Source organism: Eptatretus burgeri, chromosome 7 (genome assembly GCF_056783735.1).
Source record: "Eptatretus burgeri isolate ZD-2024b chromosome 7, Ebu_testis_v1, whole genome shotgun sequence".
NCBI classification, from domain to species: Eukaryota; Metazoa; Chordata; class Myxini; order Myxiniformes; family Myxinidae; genus Eptatretus; species Eptatretus burgeri.
This window is the reverse complement of record NC_140967.1, coordinates 25,235,337-25,257,791: the sequence shown is the minus strand read 5'-3', so window position 1 is coordinate 25,257,791 and position 22,455 is coordinate 25,235,337. Positions and strand designations below refer to the sequence as shown.

General features: G+C 50.6%; 2 protein-coding genes across 2 annotated transcripts in view; one reads left to right on the top strand and one right to left on the bottom strand.

Moving 5' to 3' along the window:
* Positions 1-10,248, bottom strand: part of DYNC2LI1 (dynein cytoplasmic 2 light intermediate chain 1) — a 58,742-nt gene extending 48,494 nt beyond the window's left edge. Inside the window, exons 1-3 of the mRNA XM_085887732.1 lie at positions 10,103-10,248; positions 2,417-2,543; positions 219-247 (exon numbers count right to left, since the gene is read on the bottom strand). Coding sequence (XP_085743858.1) covers positions 219-247; positions 2,417-2,543; positions 10,103-10,113 — 167 coding nt within the window. The 5' untranslated portion in view covers positions 10,114-10,248. The remainder of the gene's footprint in view (positions 1-218; positions 248-2,416; positions 2,544-10,102) is intronic.
* Positions 10,249-19,096: 8,848 nt separating this feature from the next.
* The window catches only part of FSAF1 (40S small subunit processome assembly factor 1), a 28,263-nt gene continuing 24,904 nt past the window's right edge, over positions 19,097-22,455 (top strand). Inside the window, exon 1 of the mRNA XM_085887731.1 lies at positions 19,097-19,300. Within this exon, the coding sequence (XP_085743857.1) occupies positions 19,198-19,300 (103 nt within the window). The 5' untranslated portion in view covers positions 19,097-19,197. The remainder of the gene's footprint in view (positions 19,301-22,455) is intronic.

Sequence of the window (22,455 nt, the reverse complement as noted above, 5' to 3'; positions counted from 1 at the left end):
GTTGAAATGATTGTGAGATGGTACAACAAAAGTGTGATTTAAACAGGATGTGTGGATATGAAATGCAATCAATGAATTACAGATTAAACTGAGAGAATGTTCAAAATTTCTTTTTAGCAGAGTTATTGGCGGAATGAGTGTCGGGTGGCAGAGAATCAAACGCAATATTTTAACCCATGCAGACAAAATAGATGGTCTTTGATGGAAATGAAACTTACCGATCTAAAAATTGATGAATCACTGTTGTCTTTCCCTGAAACAGCAAAAGAGCAGGAAGTGAAAACATCTCAGAGCATCAAAATGATTCCAACAATTTGTCACATTTATGATGGGTATTACAAACCACTCTCACAAATTTACCAAACATTGCTAAGGCTTGATATAAAACTGATCATGACATTATAAAATTATATTTTTAATGTTTATACAAAATAAACTAATCAGAATATTTCAAAAAAAGCATTTTTCTTTTTTAATGGAATATCAAAGAGCTTTACAAAGAAGAACTAGAATAGCACCAGGTAGAGCGTATATTCCACCAAACTGAACACTTTACGTTTTGCAGCCCATAGTGAGGCAGATAACAGCAATTTTTGAGAGTAATCGTGCAAATGATGATACAAGCATCAAATTTGGCACATTTGTTCTCCAGGGGATTCTAATCAAATCTGCCTGATTGGACATTTGAAAATACAAATTTTGAAGAATTTAAAAAAAAAAAATTCAAAAAAGTCAACATCACGAATCAATCTTGGATGCTGGCTGAGATTGGTGAATGTTTCAGAAACATCATCAAAGACGTTCATCAGCCACGGGGGTTATGTTATTATCCTTATTCATTCAAAATACATCTTGCTGTGCAATTCAAAACACCTCACTGCACTGTAAAGGGTGGGAACTTGTAATACCCTCTCCCACCTGGAGAGGCACTAAACGAACCATACACATTTACATGGAGAATTTTCGTCCTCCCCCACCACCACTAATTGGGGCCATGCTGATCCAATGCAACAAGTCTGGATGTAATCAGCCCGGAACTGTAGGAGTCGTAGCACGACAAACAAAGAAACAAACACACACCGACCAGTCCGTGAATTTTCGTGAGGATGCAACAACAATACAACAACCAAAAACGCATTGTGAGTTATAAAAATGGAAATATTCCTTGCTGTATACAGATCGATCTGTGCAACAATGAAGTGAAACCTGTTTCTCAAAAGACAACTTCGATATTATTGTAAGTACAGTATAGTATTATTAATGTTTAACAAAAACAAATGATTTACAGATTTATTTTACCAATGGATCACTTTAACGCAATTTCCCAGGCCTTTTTACTCCAGAGTACAGAATTAACAAAGAATGAAGGGAACAAAGTAAGGTGATTGGAATTATTCATCACAGGTGTCATTTCAATAATAATAGACGATGATTTTGTTCAGAGAATCTATAACCACGAAAACTGTGATGGTATTCAGTGTCCATTAGTGTCAGTCAAGGTTTCAATTGGTGGTTGCCTGAAGGACTTTTGATTGTACATTGATAATGTATATAGACAAGCTATGAATGAATAGTTTTTCGTTGCGAAAATCCATAACCATGAAAACCGAAACAACTGCAGATCAGAGAACGCAAATGCACACTGAAAGTCGAAGGCTCAGCAAGTTCAAAATTTCAGCTACAGATTGGCTAACACAGATCATATAAATGCGCTCAGATATTAAATGCCACATTTGCACATGCCCAATGTGGTGTTCAGGTCCGCGAATGGCTCAATGAGACTTTTCCAGACCAATAGATGGGTTGCGGGTCAGCCAATATGCCCAGCCCATAGTCAACAGACCTCACCCCATGCAATTTCTTCTTGTGGGGCTTTCTTAAGGGCAAGGTTTACGCAACTCAACCAGCGAACATTCAAGATCTGAAAGAGCGGATTCAAGCAGCTTTTGGCGAAATTACGGTCGGAATGCGACAGAAAATGGTCTCCGAGTATCACGAAAGGACACACTGCTCGAAAATGATGGAAATCATGTCGAAGTTGATTACTAATTTTGTACGCTTCTGAATTCAATTTTTAAAAAATGATGACAAAAACTTCAAATGTGTCCCTATATCCTGTAAATATTTTGTTTGATTTTGTTTCTTAGCAACATAATTACAGGGGTTCAAAACCTACATAACCAACCTTGTCGTTCCCTTCAGTTGTTCTTAAGTTTCACGAAAACCTATCGCGGATGGACAGACAACCAAAAAAACATCATGCCTCTGGCAACTTCATCGGCAGAGGCATAAAAAGGATCGATGTTCAAGTAGAAAGATAAAAGGCTGGCTGCATGAAACATGAATCAATTTTACCCTGAATAAATGTTACTTTAAAATAGCAAGACATTGACACAAGTCGTTTCATTTTGTTTACACTTGCCCCATTCTTAGTGCCAAAGAAAAATATGGTATTTTCCTGGGGACGAAGCCGATCGTTGTTCTCGGCATCCTGCTGCATTGATTCCTTCAATTCTTTTTGGGCGTAATCCCACAACGAGTCTCTGTTTGTGAAAGACGAAAAAAAGATCACAAAAAACTTTTTTAAATCGTGATCTAAAGTTCATGAAGGAGCTTGTACATACAGTATACCACATCACGAAAAGGATCTTGGTGGACATCAGTGTAACTTTACACGAATTTCCCAACACACGATGGAATGAATGTCTTAACTTCGTGGTTCTCTCCAGATCTCACGCATCCAAACCCGATCCAGTTTTGCTCCCCAGCTTACACCCTGTGCCCACTCACTGTCCATTGGACTTTGTGTCCTTCTCATCCGAGTTCTGTCCAGCCTCGAACCTGCTTGCCCAACCAGATAGCATCATTGCCCATGTTTTCAAATCCTTCTCTGCTGCACTTGCTTATCCTCTGTCTGCTCTATTTATTGTGTTCCTCTCTTTGGTCATTTCCAATGTGCCTGAAAAAGAGCAAACATCATTCCCATCCCAAAAAAGGGTGCAAATGCTGACCCTCTCGACGAAAGACATGTGAGCATGCTTCCAATTAAAAGTGAAGTAATATAATCCATGATATCTAGTGATGTCAAGTCTTTCCCGTAATAAAATAGCCTGGTCGCTGACCAACAGTTTGCATTCTGAATCGATCACTTAACACTGGACATGCTGCTACTCCCCTCTCAACAATGGTTGGAGTACCTAAATCTCAAACAAGAGGTCAGGACTGTTTCCCTGGAAATATATTGGGTATTTCACACGGTCTGGAATCCTGCTTTGCTTGCCACTTTCATCCCTGGATTTTTGACTTCCTCCAACCACACAGTCAATGCGTTGCTATCGAAGGATTGCCGCGTCTCTCCTCTCTCCCAGTAGAGGCTGGAGTACCCCAAGGCAGTGTTTTTAGACCCAGTTTTATTCTACATCTACATAAACTACCTCTCTGATGTTCTGAAAAACCTTCTCTTCCTTGTTGTAGATAACTCTACACTGTCATACAATATCCTATCCCACTGATTGCAGTCAAGACCTGCGTCACTCTCTGCTGATGGTGTTCCTTCCGTGCCTGCTATCATCCTTTTTCAGCAGGGTTTAAGGCATAGAGTGGCCAGACATGAATCTTCAGAGGGTAGTGTTACACCGTGGCCTATCAGCCAGGCTCTTTGCCACTTTTCTGACGAATGTCTCTTGTACTGATGAGTTGCTGTCAACACAACAAGCATCAGTAAGGTAAAACTAACCTGTCTCACAACTACAGCAAAATGGTTTCAAAATGAATCAATATTCATAAATTTAAGCTTACCCCATGGGAGCTCATATCAATACAATTGTTCTTAACTCATCTTGGACAGTGTTTCTCAAACAGAGTGGAGGTTTGTTTATTGATATGTAAAGAAACTAGGTTCGGACATGTGCAAAGATAAACTCTTGTCATGAACCTAGCTCACACACATGGTTCTATTCTTTCATATGTCGCACATGGCTGCTGGTTTGCATAACTGCTGAGTGCAGTTGAAGGCATTAAAGCAGTGCCCCCTGAACGTTCTTCTTCGTTTGTATGCAGCACAAGACTGTGTGGTAGCTTCATTGGCTGAGGGCATGGCTGTGCCGCTGATGCAGTGCCCTCTGTAGATTAGAGCAGGAATTTTGAATATATAATTTGTTCATGGTGCCGGCGATAGTTCGCCTTCTCTTCGCGAATGACACCATGGGATCTTTGACGTCCATCAACTATAATGTCAGCAGATGAGACGAGCAGTTTAACCTCCACCTGATGGACAGCACATACATCGATGTATCGCCCAGTATCTGCAAAACACCAGGAAGAAAGTTTATAGCTTGGTCGAGATTCAAAACCAACCAGGCAAGACAGCTCAAAGGTGAGGGCACATAGCTTTACGGCTATCCTGGGGTGTGTTCAGTTTCCAAGTTTCTTGTGGAGCGCTTGCCAAGTGGCTTAAACACTCCAGCAAGCATTCCATTCAAAACCGTTGATAAGGAATGGCTAGCTTGGCAAGGTCTAGCGAGCTGCTTGGTAACTGAACACACCCCAGTATTATCGGGCTTATATACAGTGGTTAGAGAAAGTGTACACCCCTTTACAAAATTTTCACCTTTTGTGGCCTTATAGCCTGGAATTAAATTGCATTAAATCAGACTTTTTCCACCTTTATTTACACGTCGTAACCCACAACTTACAAATGAAAAACAAATTCTATAAATTTCAGAAAATTAATTAAAAACACAAACCTAGAATATCTTGGTTTTAAATACTCAGTAAGGGGTTTCTTTATCATTCCTGTAGCTCTATCACTTGTATAATTTCAACTTTCTTCAATTTCTAAATTTTCTTGACCTTATTTATCAGATCCTGGTATTTTGTCATTTTCCTGATTTCTGTAACAGTCAGTCCAAAGCCAATGGGAACTGAAGACCTCAATCAACAATGCTGACTTCTCCTTTTTGTGTTTGAGCACTGTCTGGACGCAATGCTTTGTTTGCAATGTCCACACTTGATGGGATCATCTTTCACCCCTGTCTGTCTGTTTGTTTGTCCATTTGTTTGTTTGTGTGCAGGATATTTCAAAAAGTTGTGGACAGATTCGGATTAAATTTGGTGGACAGGTTGAGTGTGTGACAAGGACGAATTGATTCGATTTTGGTGAAGATCCGGATCCGGATCTGGATACGATAATTATTTAATTACCTTCGCCACTGGAGGTGAAGGAGGTTATGTTTTCAACCCTTTCTGTCTGTCTGTTTGTGTACAGGATATCTCAAAAAGTTTTGGACGGATCCAGATGAAATTTTGTGGACAAGTTCAGTGTGTGACAAGGACGAACTGATTAGATTTTGATGAAGTTCAAGATATGGATCTGACCACTAGAATTTTTAAAGTGATTCTTCACCATTGAGAGACATGGCTAAAATGATATTGTTACGGATTTGGAAGCATCTTGCACACAGACAGTCAGCAGTCCCAAAGTTTAGTTATTTCGTTAAGTATATGTGTATAGTTAGAATCCATCCCATGTGTCTCACGAGAATTTCATGTGTGCGCTGCGAGTTATTTTCTCGTTAGTTTTACACATCAATTCCCTTCACTTCTTCGCATCATTGACTCCATTGCCCACGTGTTTTTGGCTGAAGGCGTGGGTGGAGCCTGCATCGCCTCAGATCAAGGCTCCACTCCGAAGAAGGCCATGGAGCGTTTCCTCCAGCCAACGGGAAGCCAAAATACCAGGACCCGCTTCGGCAGTACATATGCAGAAATTGAAACAACTACACATCCTCTTCGGGGGACAGGCCCACCGAGACGCCCCGACACACCCCCGTCCAATGAGGCGAGTTACCTCAGGACGGACCCCCCCACACCTTACGTGAGGAATGAATAATAGTGGGGGCGATGCGGCTGACAAAAAATAAGAAGCCTCGTTGCCTTGTTTGCACTCGTTTTGCCTGCTGGGGTCGTCTGGTCTTGCCTTCTGGCGTTCTCGTCTTGCCCGCAAGTGCTCATCTCGTCTCGTCCGTTCTCGTACTGGCTGACGTCCGTTGCGTCATTCCCGGTCCCTGGTGCTTGGTGCGGCGACGAAGGTGTGGGTTCGAGTTCCCCTCCCCCCTCCCCCCGAACCAGCTCATCTCGACCAGACTGCATGAGGCAGAAAGGTGCCCGACCGAACTCTTACCCTCAGCTCGCCTTTCTTCCCGAGCTGAAGGGTCAAATAAAGGCCAACCGGCCCCATTTCTTTTTGGTGTGTGTGTGTGTGTATGTGTATGTGTATGTGTATGTGTATGTGTATGTGTATGTGTATGTGTGTGTGTGTGTGTGTGTGTGTGTGTGTGTGTGTGTGTGTGTGTGTGTGTGTGTGTGTGTGTGTGTGTGTGTGTGTGTGTGTGTGTGTGTGTGTGTGTCTGTGGCACCCGCCCTGTAAGTAGAGACTGTTAAATGCCTGTGTTCATTGTAAATTGCATTTCTTTTATTCGGATAACTCTGCTCATTGTCACCCTCTCCCCATTATAAATAACCCCCTGTTAAATGTACCAGCTCGTTGCCTGTCGCTTCTTCCATTGGCCCAGCACGGTGCGGGCTTGAGAACTAGGAAGACCATTTGTGCTGTAAATTGTTCGTTTGGACCGGCGTGGCTCTGGTAATTCCCGCTCAGTTACGCCGGACCCGAGCGGTACATGCGATTCGGTTCGGACAGAGTCAGCCGAGGGTGTGGCTTCCCCGGTAGCTAGATGGCGTGGGTACTTAGGTAAATTGGAATAGACACGTGGACCCTACCTCACACCGTCGAAATATTGGCGACCACGGTCCTTTAAGTGACCCGTCGTCTCCGGAGTTATCTGGGGTGACGACCTTTCGATTCCGGGTGTTCGGTGGGAGACGGCCCTACTGCTCCATCTAGCGGTCGTCCTCGCCACTGACGCCCGGCACCACAACAATATATAACACGACATCTCAAAAAGTTGTGGACGGATTCAGATGAAACTTGGTGGACAGGTTTAGTGTGTGGCAAGGACGAATTGATTCGATTTTGGTGAAGATTCAAATCTGGATCTGGATACGAGAATTATTTAATTTCTTAAGTGATTCTTCACCATTGAGGGAGCGGATAAAAAATGTTGTAGTGCTGTATAGCATGATATCTCAAAAATCTATTGGGCCCGATATGTTCTCGTGGATCAGGTATTGCGTGGCTGTGGTATGTGCTCTTCTAGTTATTAATGAAACGATCAAATAACGAGCACTTTTGGAGGAATATGTTTAAGACGGGATTAAGAGAGCTACAACAACAAAAAACAATCAAAGGAGGTGATTTTAAAAATAAAACAAGTCTGGAGACGGCAATGGATCACGAGCGGTATTTGACGATGTAGATTGTTTCAGAAGTTAAGGATGAGACAATGTGATAATTTTTGACCAAGTTATAAAAATGATCAACATGATGTGGTACGGGTGACAGGTTATGAGCTGCAAAATGTCGAAACCCAGATTTCGTTTAACAACTTTCAAAATTTGACCTTTGCATAACCTTTAAAGGTCACAAAACAATGTTGTGGACATTAGAATAAGGAAACAGGATACGTGCTATAGCTTATTGGAGTTAGTTCGTCGAAGAAGGTCGAAAACCCGGTTCGATTCCCACAACTTTGAAAATTTGAGCTTTGTGAACTTTAAAGGTCAAAGCTCAAGGATTATGACTTTTGGTGCAAAACTTCCTCTGGAACATTCCAGGAACAATATAACGTTATATAGGCTATATGGCATTTAAAGCCTGGTGTTGGCGCAGTGGTTAGGGCAGTGGCTTTGGACCCAAAAGGTCCTGAGTTCAAGCCCCGTTGAGACACTGAATTAATATATGTATATATATGAATTTGTATATATATATATATATATATATATATATATATGTATATGTATAGATATATATACATATATATATATATATATATATATATATATATATATATATATATATATATATATATGTATATGTATAGATATAAACCAAGTCGAAAACACCAGGGGGTTGACTCAGCCTGCCATCCTTCTGAGGTCGGCGAAATGAGTACCAGTTGTACTGGGCCCGGTGTATGCCCTGGTTAAAATAGGTGTACCATATCCCTGTGTCGTAAGAGGCGACCAGGGTTGCGTCAGGAAGGGCATCCGGCGTAAAAACCTATGCCAAATCATTATGCGGACAACAAAAACGAATTTCCATACCGGATCGGTCAAGGCCCGGGTTAGCGAAATGGAGACGGTTGATCCGCTGTGGCGACCCCAAACGGGAGCTAGCCGAAAGAATAAGAAGAAGAGGCTATATGGCATTTCGCACTCCTCGGATTATTATCCATGCTTTAATGAAATCAGCGTAAAAACAAACTTGAAGCGGGTGCCACGGGCAAGGTGTTCGAGATAGAGCAAAATGGTTTCAAGACTTTAGGTGGGGAATGACCTCAAGATTATGCATAAAAAATATTGTCATCCTAGCTCTCAAAGTTTGGGCGGTCATATGATTTTGATGTCAAAATTCACAATTTTCTAAGTTCGTGACCTTGTGACCTTGACCTTGGGACGGAAATGAAAAATCGAGCTCCATGGGGCTATGCAGGTGCCATTGGGCAAAAGAAATACCAAAACCCCAGCCAGATTCGACAAACCCCTCGGAGAAGATAATTTTTTACGTCAAAATTCGCAATTTTCTAAGTTCGTGACCTTGTGACCTTGGGACGAAAATGAAAAATCGAGCTCCGTGGGGCTATGCAGGTGCCATTGGGCAAACGAAATACTGAAACCCCTGTCAGATTCGACAAACCCCCGAGGAGAAGATGTATTTTTATGTCAAAATTCACAATTTTCTAAGTTCATAACCTTGTGACCTTGGGATGAAAATGAAAAAAAAAATCGAACTCCGTGGGGCTATGCAGGAGCCATTGGGCTAACCAAATACCGAAACCCCTGTCAGATTTGACAAACCCCCTAGGAGAAGATGCAAATTGAAATTGGCTACCCCCTAAAAACACGTTTTTTTGGGAGTGGCTCCGCCCATAATGGGCGCACCACACCCATTCTCAGGAAAACACAACTAGATCATGATATAAACCTCCCACTAAAATTTTATCATGATCGGATGAAAACCCACGGAGCTATGCTCGGGACAGACAGACAAGCCGGTAGGTGGACATGGGTAGTCAACTACACAATAGAACCTGACGCGATGGGCCCGTTCGATGGGGAATGACCTGAGGATTAAGCACAAGAAAATTCATGATTCTAGCTTCAAGGGTTAATGCTGCAGATTGTTTTTTCGTTAAAATACCCCCCACATTTAGAGGTTTTTCGGCCGTTGCTAGGCAACGGAGGGGTCCATAGCAACGGTTCTTTCTCACACATAACTAGGACATACCATGAACCTACCATACCAGTTTCATGTATATCTGACTCAGTCTCTGAGATATAACGAACTTCGTTTTTTTTATTGTTTTCGACCAGGGTTCATTCAAAGTCGATCTTCTCCGACAGTTTTCATAGGATCTGGCTGGAAATTTTTGACAATATGACTGAATGTACTGCCCACAGTCGCTCGTGGCCCGATTTTTGATTTTCCAAAAAATAAAATTTTTATGATTTTTCTAAAATTTCAAAGTCCCGTTGCTAGGCAACGGTGGTGTCCATAGCAACGGTTCTCATTTGCACACAACTTGGTGATGGTATGAACCTACCAACCAAGTTTCATCGAAATCGCCATCGTATTAACTGAAATCGCCATTTTAAATACTGATAATATGGGTAGAACAAATCTCAAAAAAAAAAAAATTAAAAAAACAATTTTTTCGACGAGATCGACGACCCAACAGACAGACAACAATAACGTATATAGGTCACTTATTTTTTTTGTGAAAATATTTTTTCGTGAACCAATAAATAAATCCTCTCAGGTCGCGATTCTCGTTGCTAAGGAAACGATCGAGCTAAAACTTGACGACACATTCGTTCTTCCGATGAGATGATAAATAATTATGGAACAAAAAAAAAATGCAAAGGTTTTTATAATGACAAGGAAACGAGACAATCGAAACATTGTCAGTTGGAGCGTGCCTACCTGAGTGCCATCTGGGAAAGCAAATAATATCCGGATTCCAGACACTGTTCTTGGGAGGGGGGGGGGAAACCGTGAATCTTCTTCCTTATTAAAATTTAAATGGCGTTTTCAGACTCGCGAGGCTCTACATTTTCCACTCTTTTCAGACACTGTTCTTGGGGGAAATAACCGCGAATCCTTTTATTAAATTTGAATGGTGTTTTCAGGCTCGCGAGGCTCTAGATATGCCACTCCCAAAACACGTCGGGAGCAAAAACGGAGCTGTCAAGTTCAGACGGACTATATATTTTGCCTCCTTTATTTGACGAATTTTAATATTGTTTTGCCGAGTCGGGAGTGTTTATTGTTCAACCTACATGTCATTTCCGGAGAGGAGGGAGGAGCGAGGAGAGGAGAGGAGGGAGAGGAGGGGAGAGGAGGGAGAGGAGGGGAGATGGGGGAGAGGAGGGAGGAGAGACGGGAGGGGGAGAAGAGGGAGAGGAGACGGGAGGGAGAGGAGACGGGAGGGGGAGAAGAGGGAGGGAGACGGGAGGGGGAGAAGAGGGAGGGGAGACGGGAGGGGAGAAGAGGGAGGGGAGACGGGAGGGGAGAAGAGGGAGGGGAGACGGGAGGGGGAGAAGAGGGAGGGGGAGAAGAGGGAGGGGGAGAAGAGGGAGGGGGAGAAGAGGGAGGGGAGACGGGAGGGGGAGAAGAGGGAGGGGAGACGGGAGGGGGAGAAGAGGGAGGGGAGACGGGAGGGGAGACGGGAGGGGGAGAAGAGGGAGGGGAGACGGGAGGGGGAGAAGAGGGAGGGGAGACGGGAGGGGGAGAAGAGGGAGGGAAGACGGGAGGGGGAGAAGAGGGAGGGGGAGAAGAGGGAGGGGAGACGGGAGGGGGAGAAGAGGGAGGGGAGACGGGAGGGGGAGAAGAGGGAGGGGAGACGGGAGGGGAGACGGGAGGGGGAGAAGAGGGAGGGGAGACGGGAGGGGGAGAAGAGGGAGGGGAGACGGGAGGGGGAGAAGAGGGAGGGAAGACGGGAGGGGGAGAAGAGGGAGGGAAGACGGGAGGGGGAGAAGAGGGAGGGGAGACGGGAGGGGGAGAAGAGGGAGGGGAGACGGGAGGGGGAGAAGAGGGAGGGGAGACGGGAGGGGGAGAAGAGGGAGGGGAGACGGGAGAGGGAGGGGAGACGGGAGGGGGAGAAGAGGGAGGGGAGACGGGAGGGGGAGAAGAGGGAGGGAGACGGGAGAGGGAGGGGAGACGGGAGGGGGAGAAGAGGGAGGGGAGACGGGAGGGGGAGAAGAGGGAGGGGAGACGGGAGGGGGAGAAGAGGGAGGGGAGACGGGAGGGGGAGAAGAGGGAGGGGAGACGGGAGGGGAGAAGAGGGAGGGGAGACGGGAGGGGGAGAAGAGGGAGGGGAGACGGGAGGGGGAGAAGAGGGAGGGGAGACGGGAGGGGGAGAAGAGGGAGGGGAGACGGGAGAGGGAGGGGAGACGGGAGGGGGAGAAGAGGGAGGGGAGACGGGAGGGGGAGAAGAGGGAGGGGAGACGGGAGGGGGAGAAGAGGGAGGGGAGACGGGAGAGGGAGGGGAGACGGGAGGGGGAGAAGAGGGAGGGGAGACGGGAGGGGGAGAAGAGGGAGGGGAGACGGGAGGGGAGAAGAGGGAGGGGAGACGGGAGGGGAGAAGAGGGAGGGGAGACGGGAGGGGGAGAAGAGGGAGGGGAGACGGGAGGGGGAGAAGAGGGAGGGGAGACGGGAGGGGGAGAAGAGGGAGGGGAGACGGGAGGGGGAGAAGAGGGAGGGGAGACGGGAGGGGGAGAAGAGGGAGAGGGAGGGGAGACGGGAGGGGGAGAAGAGGGAGAGGGAGGGGAGACGGGAGGGGGAGAAGAGGGAGACGGGAGGGGAGAAGAGGGAGGGGAGACGGGAGGGGAGAAGAGGGAGGGGAGACGGGAGGGGGAGAAGAGGGAGGGGAGAAGAGAGAGGGGAGATGGGAGGGGGAGAAGAGAGAGGGGAGATGGGAGGGGGAGAAGAGAGGGGGAGAAGAGGGAGGGGGAGAAGAGGGAGGGGGAGAAGAGGGAGGAGAGATGGGAGGGGGAGAAGAGGGAGGGGAGATGGGAGGGGGAGAAGAGGGAGGGAGATGGGAGGGGGAGAAGAGGGAGGGGAGATGGGAGGGGAGAAGAGAGAGGGAGATGGGAGGGGAGATGGGAGGGGAGAAGAGGGAGGGGGAGAAGAGGGAGGAGAGATGGGAGGGGGAGAAGAGGGAGGGGAGATGGGAGGGGGAGAAGAGGGAGGGGAGATGGGAGGGGGAGAAGAGGGAGGGGAGATGGGAGGGGAGATGGGAGGGGGAGAAGAGGGAGGGGAGATGGGAGGGGGAGAAGAGGGAGGGGAGATGGGAGGGGGAGAAGAGGGAGGGGAGATGGGAGGGGAGAAGAGGAAGGGAGATGGGAGGGGGAAAGAGGGAGGGGAGATGGGAGGGAGGGGGAGAAGAGGGAGGGGAGGGGGAGAAGAGGGAGGGGAGGGGAGAAGAGGGAGGGGAGGGGGAGAAGAGGGAGGAGGGAGTGGAGGGAGGAGGGAGGGGAGGGAGGAGGGAGGGGAGGTGGAGAGGAGGGAGTGAAGGGAGAACGAGAGGAGGGAAGATGATGGAGGAAAGGTAGAGGAAAGGAGAGGAGGGAAGGAAGAGGAAGGGAGAGGAGGGAAGGTGGAGGAAGGGAGAGGAGGGAAGGTGGAGGAAGGGAGGGAGGGAAGGTGGAGGAAGGGAGGGGAGGGAAGGTGGAGGAAGGGAGAGAGGTAGGAAGGGAGAAAAGGAGGGAAGGGAGGGGAAGGAGGGAAGGGAGGGGAAGGAGGGAAGGGAGGTGAGGGAGGGGAGAGAGGAGGGAGGGAGGGGGAGAGAGGAGGGAGGGGAGGGGGAGAGAGGAGGGAGGGAGGGGGAGAGAGGAGGGAGGGGAGGGGGAGAGAGGAGGGAGGGGAGGGAGAGAGAGGGAGGGAAGGGAGGGAGGGAAGGGAGGGAGAGAGGAGGGAAGGGAGGGAGGGAAGGGAGGAGGGAAGGGAGGAGGGAAGGGAGGGGAGTGAGGGAGGAGGGAAGGGAGGGGAGGGAGGGAAGGGAGGGGAGGGAGGGAGGAGGGAAGGGAGGGGAGGGAGGAGGGAAGGGAGGGGGAGGGAGGGAGGGAGGGAGGGGAGGGAGGGAGGAGGGAAGGGAGGGAGGGAGGGAGGGAAGGGAGGGGAGGGGGAGAGGAGGGAAGGGAGGGAGGAGGGAGGGGAGGGAGAGAGGAGGGAAGGGAGGGAGGGGAGGGAAGGGAGGGGAGGGGGAGAGGAGGGAAGGGAGGGGAGCGGGAGAGGGAGGGAAGGGAGGGGAGGGAGAGAGGAGAGGAGGGAAGGGAGGGGAGGGGGAGAGGAGGGAAGGGAGGGGAGGGAGAGAGGAGGGGAGGGAGGGGAGGGGGAGAGGAGGGAAGGGAGGGGAGAGAGGAGGGAAGGGAGGGGAGGGAGGGAGGAGGGAAGGGAGGGGAGGGAGGGAGGGAGGGAAGGGAGGGGAGGGAGGGAGGAGGGAAGGGAGGGGAGGGAGGGAGGAGGGAAGGGAGGGGAGGGAGGGAGGGAGGGAAGGGAGGGGAGGGAGGGAAGGGAGGGGAGGGAGGGAGGGAGGGAAGGGAGGGGAGGGAGGGAGGGAGGGAGGAGGGAAGGGAGGGGAGGGAGGGAGGAGGGAAGGGAGGGAGGGAGGGAGGGAGGGAAGGGAGGGGAGGGAGGGAGGGAAGGGAGGGAGGGAGGGAGGGAAGGGAGGGGAGGGAGGAGGGAAGGGAGGGGAGGGGGAGAGGAGGGAAGGGAGGGAGGAGGGAGGGGAGGGAGAGAGGAGGGAAGGGAGGGAGGGGAGGGAAGGGAGGGGAGGGGGAGAGGAGGGAAGGGAGGGGAGCGGGGAGAGGAGGGAAGGGAGGGGAGGGAGAGAGGAGAGGAGGGAAGGGAGGGGAGGGGGAGAGGAGGGAAGGGAGGGGAGGGAGGGAGAGAGGAGGGGAGGGAGGGGAGGGGAGAGGAGGGAAGGGAGGGGAGAGAGGAGGGAAGGGAGGGGAGGGAGGGAGGAGGGAAGGGAGGGGAGGGAGGAGGGAAGGGAGGGGAGGGAGGGAGGGAAGGGACGGAGGGAGGAGGGAAGGGAGGGGAGGGAGGGAGGGGAGGGGGAGGGAGGAGGGAAGGGAGGGAGGGAGGGAAGGGAGGGGAGGGAGGGAGGGAAGGGAGGGAGGGAGGGAAGGGAGGGGAGGGAGGGGAGGGGAGGGAGGGAGGGAGGGGAGGGAGGAGGGAGGGAGGGAGAGAGGAGGGAAGGGAGGGGAGAGAGAGAGAAGGGAGGGGAGGGGGAGAGGAGGGAAGGGAGGGGAGGGGGAGAGGAGGGAAGGGAGGGGAGAGGAGGGAAGGGAGGGGAGGGGGAGAGGAGGGGAAGGGAGGGGAGGGGGAGAGGAGGGAGGGGAGGGAGGAGGGAGGGGAGGGAGAGAGGAGAGGAGGGAAGGGAGGGGAGGGGAGAGGAGGGAAGGGAGGGGAGGGAGAGAGGAGGGAAGGGAGGGGAGGGGGAGAGGAGGGAAGGGAGGGGAGGGGGAGAGGAGGGAGGGGAGAGGAGGGAAGGGAGGGGAGGGGGAGAGGGAGGGAAGGGAGGGGAGGGGGAGAGGAGGGAGAGGAGGGAGGGGAGAGGAGGGAAGGGAGGGGAGGGGGAGAGGAGGGAGGGGAGGGGAGGGAAGGGAGGGGAGAGTGAAGGGAAGGGAGGGGAGGGGGAGAGGAGGGAAGGGAGGGGAGGGGGAGAGGAGGGAAGGGAGGGGAGGGGAGAGGAGGGAAGGGAGGGGAGGGGAGAGGAGGGAAGGGAGGGGGAGAGGAGGGAGGGGGAGAGGAGGGAGGGGGAGGGGAGGGGGAGAGGAGGGAGGGGGAGAGGAGGGAGGGGAGAGGAGGGAGGGGAGAGGAGGGAGGGGAGAGGAGGGAGGGGGGAGGGGGAGAGGAGGGAGGGGGAGGGGAGAGGGAGGGAGGGGAGGGGGAGGAGGGAGGGGAGGGGAGAGGAGGGAAGGGAGGGGAGGGGGAGAGGAGGGAAGGGAGGGGAGGGGGAGAGGAGGGAGGGGGAGAGGAGGGAGGGAGAGAGGAGGGAAGGGAGGGGAGGGGGAGAGGAGGGAGGGAGAGAGGAGGGAAGGGAGGGGAGAGGAGGGAAGGGAGGGGAGGGGGAGAGGAGGGAAGGGAGGGGAGGGGGAGAGGAGGGAAGGGAGGGGAGGGGGAGAGGAGGGAAGGGAGGGGAGGAGGAGAGGAGGGAAGGGAGGGGAGGGGAGAGGAGGGAAGGGAGGGGAGGGGGAGAGGAGGGAAGGGAGGGGAGGGGGAGAGGAGGGAGGGAGAGAGGAGGGAAGGGAGGGGGAGGAGGAAGGGAGGGGAGGGAGGAGAGGAGTGAAGGGAGGGAGGGAGGGAGGGAGTGAAGGGAGGAGAGGGAGGGGAGGGAGGAGGGAGGAAGGGAGGAGAGGGAGGAGGGAGGGGAGGGAAAAGGGAGGGGAGGGAGGGAGGGAGGGGAGGGAGGAGAGATGGGAGGGGGAGAAGAGGGAGGGGAGATGGGAGGGGGAGAAGAGGGAGGGGAGATGGGAGGGGGAGAAGAGGGAGGGGAGATGGGAGGGGGAGAAGAGGGAGGGGAGATGGGAGGGGGAGAAGAGGGAGGGGAGATGGGAGGGGGAGAAGAGGGAGGGGAGATGGGAGGGGGAGAAGAGGGAGGGGAGATGGGAGGGGGAGAAGAGGGAGGGGAGATGGGAGGGGGAGAAGAGGGAGGGGAGATGGGAGGGGGAGAAGAGGGAGGGGAGATGGGAGGGGGAGAAGAGGAAGGGGAGATGGGAGGGGGAGAAGAGGGAGGGGAGATGGGAGGGGGAGAAGAGGGGAGGGGAGATGGGAGGGGGAGAAGAGGGAGGGGAGATGGGAGGGGAGAAGAGGAAGGGAGATGGGAGGGGGGAAAGAGGGAGGGAGATGGGGAGGGGAGAAGAGGGAGGGGGAGGAGGGAGAAGAGGGAGGGGAGGAGTGGAGGGAGGAGGGAGTGAAGGGAGGAGGGAGTGAAGGGAGGAGGGAGGGGAGGGAGGAGGGAGGGGAGGTGGAGAGGAGGGAGTGAAGGGAGAACGAGAGGAGGGAAGATGATGGAGGAAAGGTAGAGGAAAGGAGAGGAGGGAAGGAAGAGGAAGGGAGAGGAGGGAAGGTGGAGGAAGGGAGAGGAGGGAAGGTGGAGGAAGGGAGGGGAGGGAAGGTGGAGGAAGGGAGGGGAGGGAAGGTGGAGGAAGGGAGAGAGGTAGGAAGGGAGAAAAGGAGGGAAGGGAGGGGAAGGAGGGAAAGGAGGGAAGGGAGGGGAAGGAGGGAAAGGAGGGGAAGGAGGGAAGGGAGGGGAGGGAGGGAGAGAGGAGGGAGGGGAGGGGGAGAGAGGAGGGAGGGGAGGGGGAGAGAGGAGGGAGGGAGGGAGAGAGAGAGGAGGGAAGGGAGGAGGGAAGGGAGGGGAGGGAGGGAGGAGGGAAGGGAGGGGAGGGAGAGAGGAGGGAAGGGAGGGGAGGGAGGGAGGAGGGAAGGGAGGGGAGGGAGGGAGGGAGGGAAGGGAGGGGAGGGAGGGAGGGAAGGGAGGGGAGGGGAGGGAGGAGGGAAGGGAGGGGAGGGAGGGAGGGAAGGGAGGGGAGGGAGGGAGGGAAGGGAGGGAGGGAGGGAGGGAGGGAAGGGAGGGGAGGGAGGGAGGGAAGGGAGGGAGGAGGGAAGGGAGGGAGGGAGGGAAGGGAGGGAGGAGGGAAGGGAGGGGAGGGAGGAGGGAAGGGAGGGGAGGGAGAGGGAGGGGAGGGAGAGGAGGGAAGGGAGGGGAGGGAGAGAGGAGGGAAGGGAGGGGAGGGGGAGAGGAGGGAAGGGAGGGGAGGGGGAGAGGAGGGAAGGGAGGGGAGGGAGGAGGGAGGGGAGGGAGAGAGGAGGGAGGGGAGGGAGGGGAGGGAGAGAGGAGGGAAGGGAGGGGAGGGAGAGAGGAGGGAAGGGAGGGGAGGGAGAGAGGAGGGAAGGGAGGGGAGGGAGAGAGGAGGGAAGGGAGGGGAGGGGGAGAGGAGGGGAGGGAGAGAGGAGGGAAGGGAGGGGAGGGAGAGAGGAGGGAAGGGAGGGGAGGGGGAGAGGAGGGAAGGGAGGGGAGGGGGAGAGGAGGGAAGGGAGGGGAGGGGGAGGGGAGGGGGAGGGAGGGGAGGGGGAGGGGAGGGGAGGGAAGGAGAGAGAGAGAGAGAGAGAGAGAGAGAGAGAGAGAGAGAGAGAGAGAAAGCAGAGAGAGAGAAGAGAGAGAGAGAGAGAGAGAGAGAGAGAGAGAGAGAGAGAGAGAGAGAGAGAGAGAGAGAGAGAGAGAAGAGAGAGAGAGAGAGAGAGAGAGAGAGAGAGAGAGAGAGAGAGAGAGAGAGAGAGAGAGAGAGAGAGAGAGAGAGAGAGAGAAGAGAGAGAGGGAGAGGAGAGACAGAGAGAGAGAGAGAGAGAGAGAGAGAGAGAGAGAGAGACAGAGAGAGAGAGAGAGAGAGAGAGAGAGAGAGAGAGAGAGAGAGAGACAGAGAGAGAGAGAGAGAGAGAGAGAGAGAGAGAGAGGAGAGAGAGACAGAGACAGAGAGAGAGAGAGAGACAGAGAGAGAGAGAGGAGAGAGAGAGAGAGAAAAGGGAGGGAGAGAAAGAGAAAGAGAGAGAGAGAGAGAGAGTGGAGAGAGAGAGAGAGAGAGAGAGAGGAAGGAGAGAGGAATATGGAATGGGGAGAGAGAGAGAGAGAGATGAAGAGAGAGAGAGATGAGAGAGAAGGTAGAGAGAGAGAGGAGAGAGAGAGAGAGAGAGAGAGAGAGAGAGAGAGAGAGAGAGAGAGAGAGAGAGAGAGAGAGAGAGAGAGAGAGAGAGAGAGAGAGAGAGAGAGAGAGAGAGAGAGAGAGAGAGAGAGAGAGAGAGAGAGAGAGAGAGAGAGAGAGAGAGAGAGAGAGAGAGAGAGAGAGAGAGAGAGAGAGAGAGAGAGAGAGAGAGAGAATGCAGAGAGAGAGAGAGAGAGAGAGAGAGAGAGAGAGAGAATGCAGAGAGAGAATGCAGAGAGGACGAAGGGAGGGAAGATGATGGAGGGAAGGTCGAGGAAAGGAGAGGAGGGAAGGTCGAGGAAGGGAGAGGAAGGGAGAGGAAGGGAGAGGAGGGGAGAGGAAGGGAGAGGAAGGGGATGTGCCAGCAGATTACATGATAAACTCTGTTGTGTCGTTAAGTAGGTTAAGTGATCTGGAGAAGGAGCACAATTCACTATTCATCTTTGTATTTTTCATCTTCATCTGCTTTTCAATGACTGGCACCTGTGGAAAGATTAGGGAGGCTCTATGTTGGCCATATCCCAAAATAACACGTGTCTATACTTATAAGCCACGTTACGTATGACATCTTATACCAACCTGTTGTTGGCTAAGCTGTTAGAGTGCTGCTTTGGGATCCTAGGGTCTTGAGTTCAAGTCCTGTTGGTTGTTGAATTAACACCAGAGGGTTGACTCAGCCTGTCATCCTTCTGAGGTCGGTGAAATTGAGTACTGGTGTGGCAGCCAAAAGGCTGCACACGAAGGGAAGGGGGGTATTTGACGGATTATTAAATCTGGTATTGATGTGGCACAGGCATGATGGACTGAATGGCCTCCTCCTCCTGCGCAAAATTTCCTTGTAATTCCTTGAAAGGGGGTTCAAGATATGAATCAAGGTGGGAGAGAGAAGTTCACCAAGATTCTTCCACAAACCTCTCTATGTTTGGCAAGTCTCACTCAAACTGCTCCTGCAAACTTCCTGTGTAAATGTGTATGTTTATCAGGGGTGTTTTTAATGTTGCGTTTATTCTTATTTTGGTCTTCTCTTTTCAATCGCATCCTTCTTTGCACCGTTTTCAAATTTCCAGTATCGGTACAGTGCAGCATGGCCATGGCAGTATCGTTCGCGTTAGAGCTTTGTTGAACGTACTTTATTATTGTACCGTGTACATATGATATATCCTTAATCTTTATAAACACAGCAAATAAAGAGCGAAGTTCAAAGTTTCGTTATTAAAAAAAAAAAACCTTTTGACTTCGAGGAGCCATTAGTTCGGCGGTGGAGTTCTTCGCGTGTCACGGCTCTGAACTTGGGACTAATTCTGAAAGGCAATGGCGAGCGATCTTGAAGACGCAAGTGACAGACGAGCAAGAGTCGTGGAGAAGGAAGAGAAAATAAATTTGAAATATCTGCGACATTCGCTCTCCAAGTACAGTGCGTAATTCATTCGTCAATGTTTTTAATCCTTCTGTACAGTACAATTGTTACTCGTGCTTTACGTGTGACTTCGGGTTCCTTCTCGGTCTTCCGTTTCATTATAACACATAAATATGTAATAGGCAAAGCCTCGAAGCGAACGTAGAATTCTTACATTCGATGCTGCAATTTCCGGTTACTTCGGCCTGGATTTGGGATCAGCGATCAAATAATGTAAATCACGATTAAAAATTATTTTTTGTTGATGCGGGAGATATCTTTATTAAAATCAGTGGAGGAATTATGCACCGGGTCTGATATTATTTGGGTCTTTCATGTCTCCGACGATGCCTTCATCTCCCGCCATGCATCATTCCCCATGACAAAAACCGGAAGCAAAATAAAAAAAACCGGAAGCAAAAGGGTCATAACCAACGACACGGATTCCAAATTGCCAGCGTATTGTGTTGTTTCCTATTCTCTCATGTGCACGCGTTAAGTCTGAAGCTCACTACGTTCGCTATTATTGAAACGTGCATTTCATACTTTAGTTGTGACCTCTGAAACCGGAGGTGAAGGAGGTTGTGTTTTCACCTCTTTCTGTCTGTTTGTGTACAGGATATCTCAAAAAGTTGTGGACGGATCCGATAAAATTTTGTGCACAGGTCCGGTGTGTGACAAGGACGAACCGATTAGATTTGGTGAAAATCCGACTCCTAGAGTTTTTAAAAGGGATTCTTCACCATTGAGAGAGAGGGCTACCATTGGGAATAACGATTATATAGCATGATATTTAAAAAAAAATGTATTGGGCCCGATATGTTCTCGTGGATCAGGCATTATGTGGCGGAGGTGTATGCTCTACCGATTGCCCTTCTAGTTCCCCATTTTATTAGTCCCCTGCAGGTTTCACCGGAGGGCACCAATGGTTTCTCTGTCTGTCTGTCTGTCTCACCTGTTTTTTTGTTTGTTTGTTTGTTTTTTTTTGACTTGGCACATGGCTTTATTATGATACGTTCCAGAACAATCGACTTTCTGGACGTTTTGTCAATTTTTCACAGTTATGCCCTTTTTAGACTGAGAAAATATGACTTGTACATGGGTTAGTGTTCAGCTATCTTGACTCCACCCCTCTGCTTTACACCCATTAGCTGGACAGCGAGCCTGACTACCCCAATGAAATCATGTGCAACCATGACATGAGGTAGCACTGCAGCACAGATCGGCAGGCTTTAGACAGATCGGCAGCACGGTACAATTCGGAAATAAAGTGCGTTCAACAAAGCTCTAACGCGAACTATACTGCCATGGCCATGCTGCACTGTACCGATACTGGAAATTTGAAAACGGTGCAAAGAAGGATGCGATTGAAAAGAGAAGACCAAAATAAGAATCGGCGTGACGTCCCAGTGCAATTGGAGTGATCCCAGGTTGATAACCATGATGCATTATATTTGCACATAAGCCGTACGCATGTTTTTGTTTTACGTATGTTCATCAAGGTTTTAAAAAAAAATTATTTCCAGCACCGAACGCGCCATGATACACCACAGTGTTTATTTGTGCGAAACGTCTGGTTAAAACCAAAATTACGCACAAAAGCCATCGTTGATTTTGCTTTTGTGTGAATTGCGTAATTAGGGGGTGTCCGTGGATGGCCTGTAGTTATGCACACTTGCCTCAATCTATCCGGAGTTCAAATCCCGATTCAGCTGTGAATTGTCACCCCGGTCACATGCATGTTTTTCCTTCATGTATGTACGTCGGGTTATTTAAAATGTCACGGCGGTCGGGGACGTTGAGTGCAAAGCAATTCTCGCTCTTGTTTATCTTTCTTTCCCTCTTCCTCATCCTCTGTAGCTGCTCCTAACACAATAAATTTGTTAGGGCGAAGTTGACACGAGGATTGAGTGAAACTGAAAATGATGGGCCGGACAGCATTTGTTCGAGTACCATGATGACATTGTTTACATGGAGACTGCCAGGTTGTTAAACTACATTGATCAAACCGTTTCGTTGGAGTGCTTGCTTGAGCACTTCGAATCAAGCGAGTTGCTTGGCAAGTGTTGAGCAAGCTGCTTGCGACTGGAACACACCCTGAATTGCAGGAAAATAGTCTTTGCAGGATATTGTTTGGGTTGTCAAAATTTGTTTGCAGTCGCTCAATCAACACCCCCTCCCCGACCCACTTCAGGGTTCTTAGACATTTTTTAAAGTCTCCTCATATTTTCGAATTTATTTATTTTTAATTCCAAAATATTAGCAACAATTGATTGGTAGTATGTATGTTTGATTGGTATGCTTCACCAACAACACGAGGAGCAGATAAGGAAGAAGACGTGAACATGTAATCGGAAGTCTTGATTCCACAGACATTCAAACTATGCGTCGCTCGACAGATTGCGCTGAAGCTTAGGTCAGGTTCTTGATGAAACTTATCTGCAGACAACACACTTCCCCTCGAAATGGCCAAAGTTAACAAAGGCCTCCAAATGCTGAGGATGCTTTCTAACACACACATTATATATATATATATATATATATATATATATATATATATATATATATATATATATATATATATATATATATATATATATATATATATATATATATATATATCAAACGGTGAATATGTGACACCCGTAAACGGATACTTCATGACTTGGTCGGGATGACATACCGGACTCACCACATTGGGAGCATCAGACGTGAAGGGTTGTGCATTTTCTTTGGTTGGAACTGATTGAGGCACACACCTTGCATTAAATAATCTAGTTGGTACTGGGATGTAGGGTTGCCGATTCAACAAACCTGATAAAATGGTAAAATAATGTTGTGGGCTGGGGACCGGTGGCGAGAACAACCGTGAGGTGGGGGAAGTTACGTCGCCTCCCACCAGACACCCGGAATTGCAGGCCGGCGCTCACGGACAATTCCATGACGCGGCGGGTCGCTTAACCGGCCGTGGACACAATACCTCCACCGCGTAGCGTAGGGTCTTTTTTTGTCTAGAACCAATTTACCTAATTAACCACGCGGTGTCGTCTACCAGGGAACCACGCCCTCGGTACGTCTTTCCAAAACCAGATCACTCTACCAGCTACCTTTCCGGTTCAGATGCAGCCGAGCGGAACTACCAAGAACGTACCAGTTAGGATGAACAGATTATC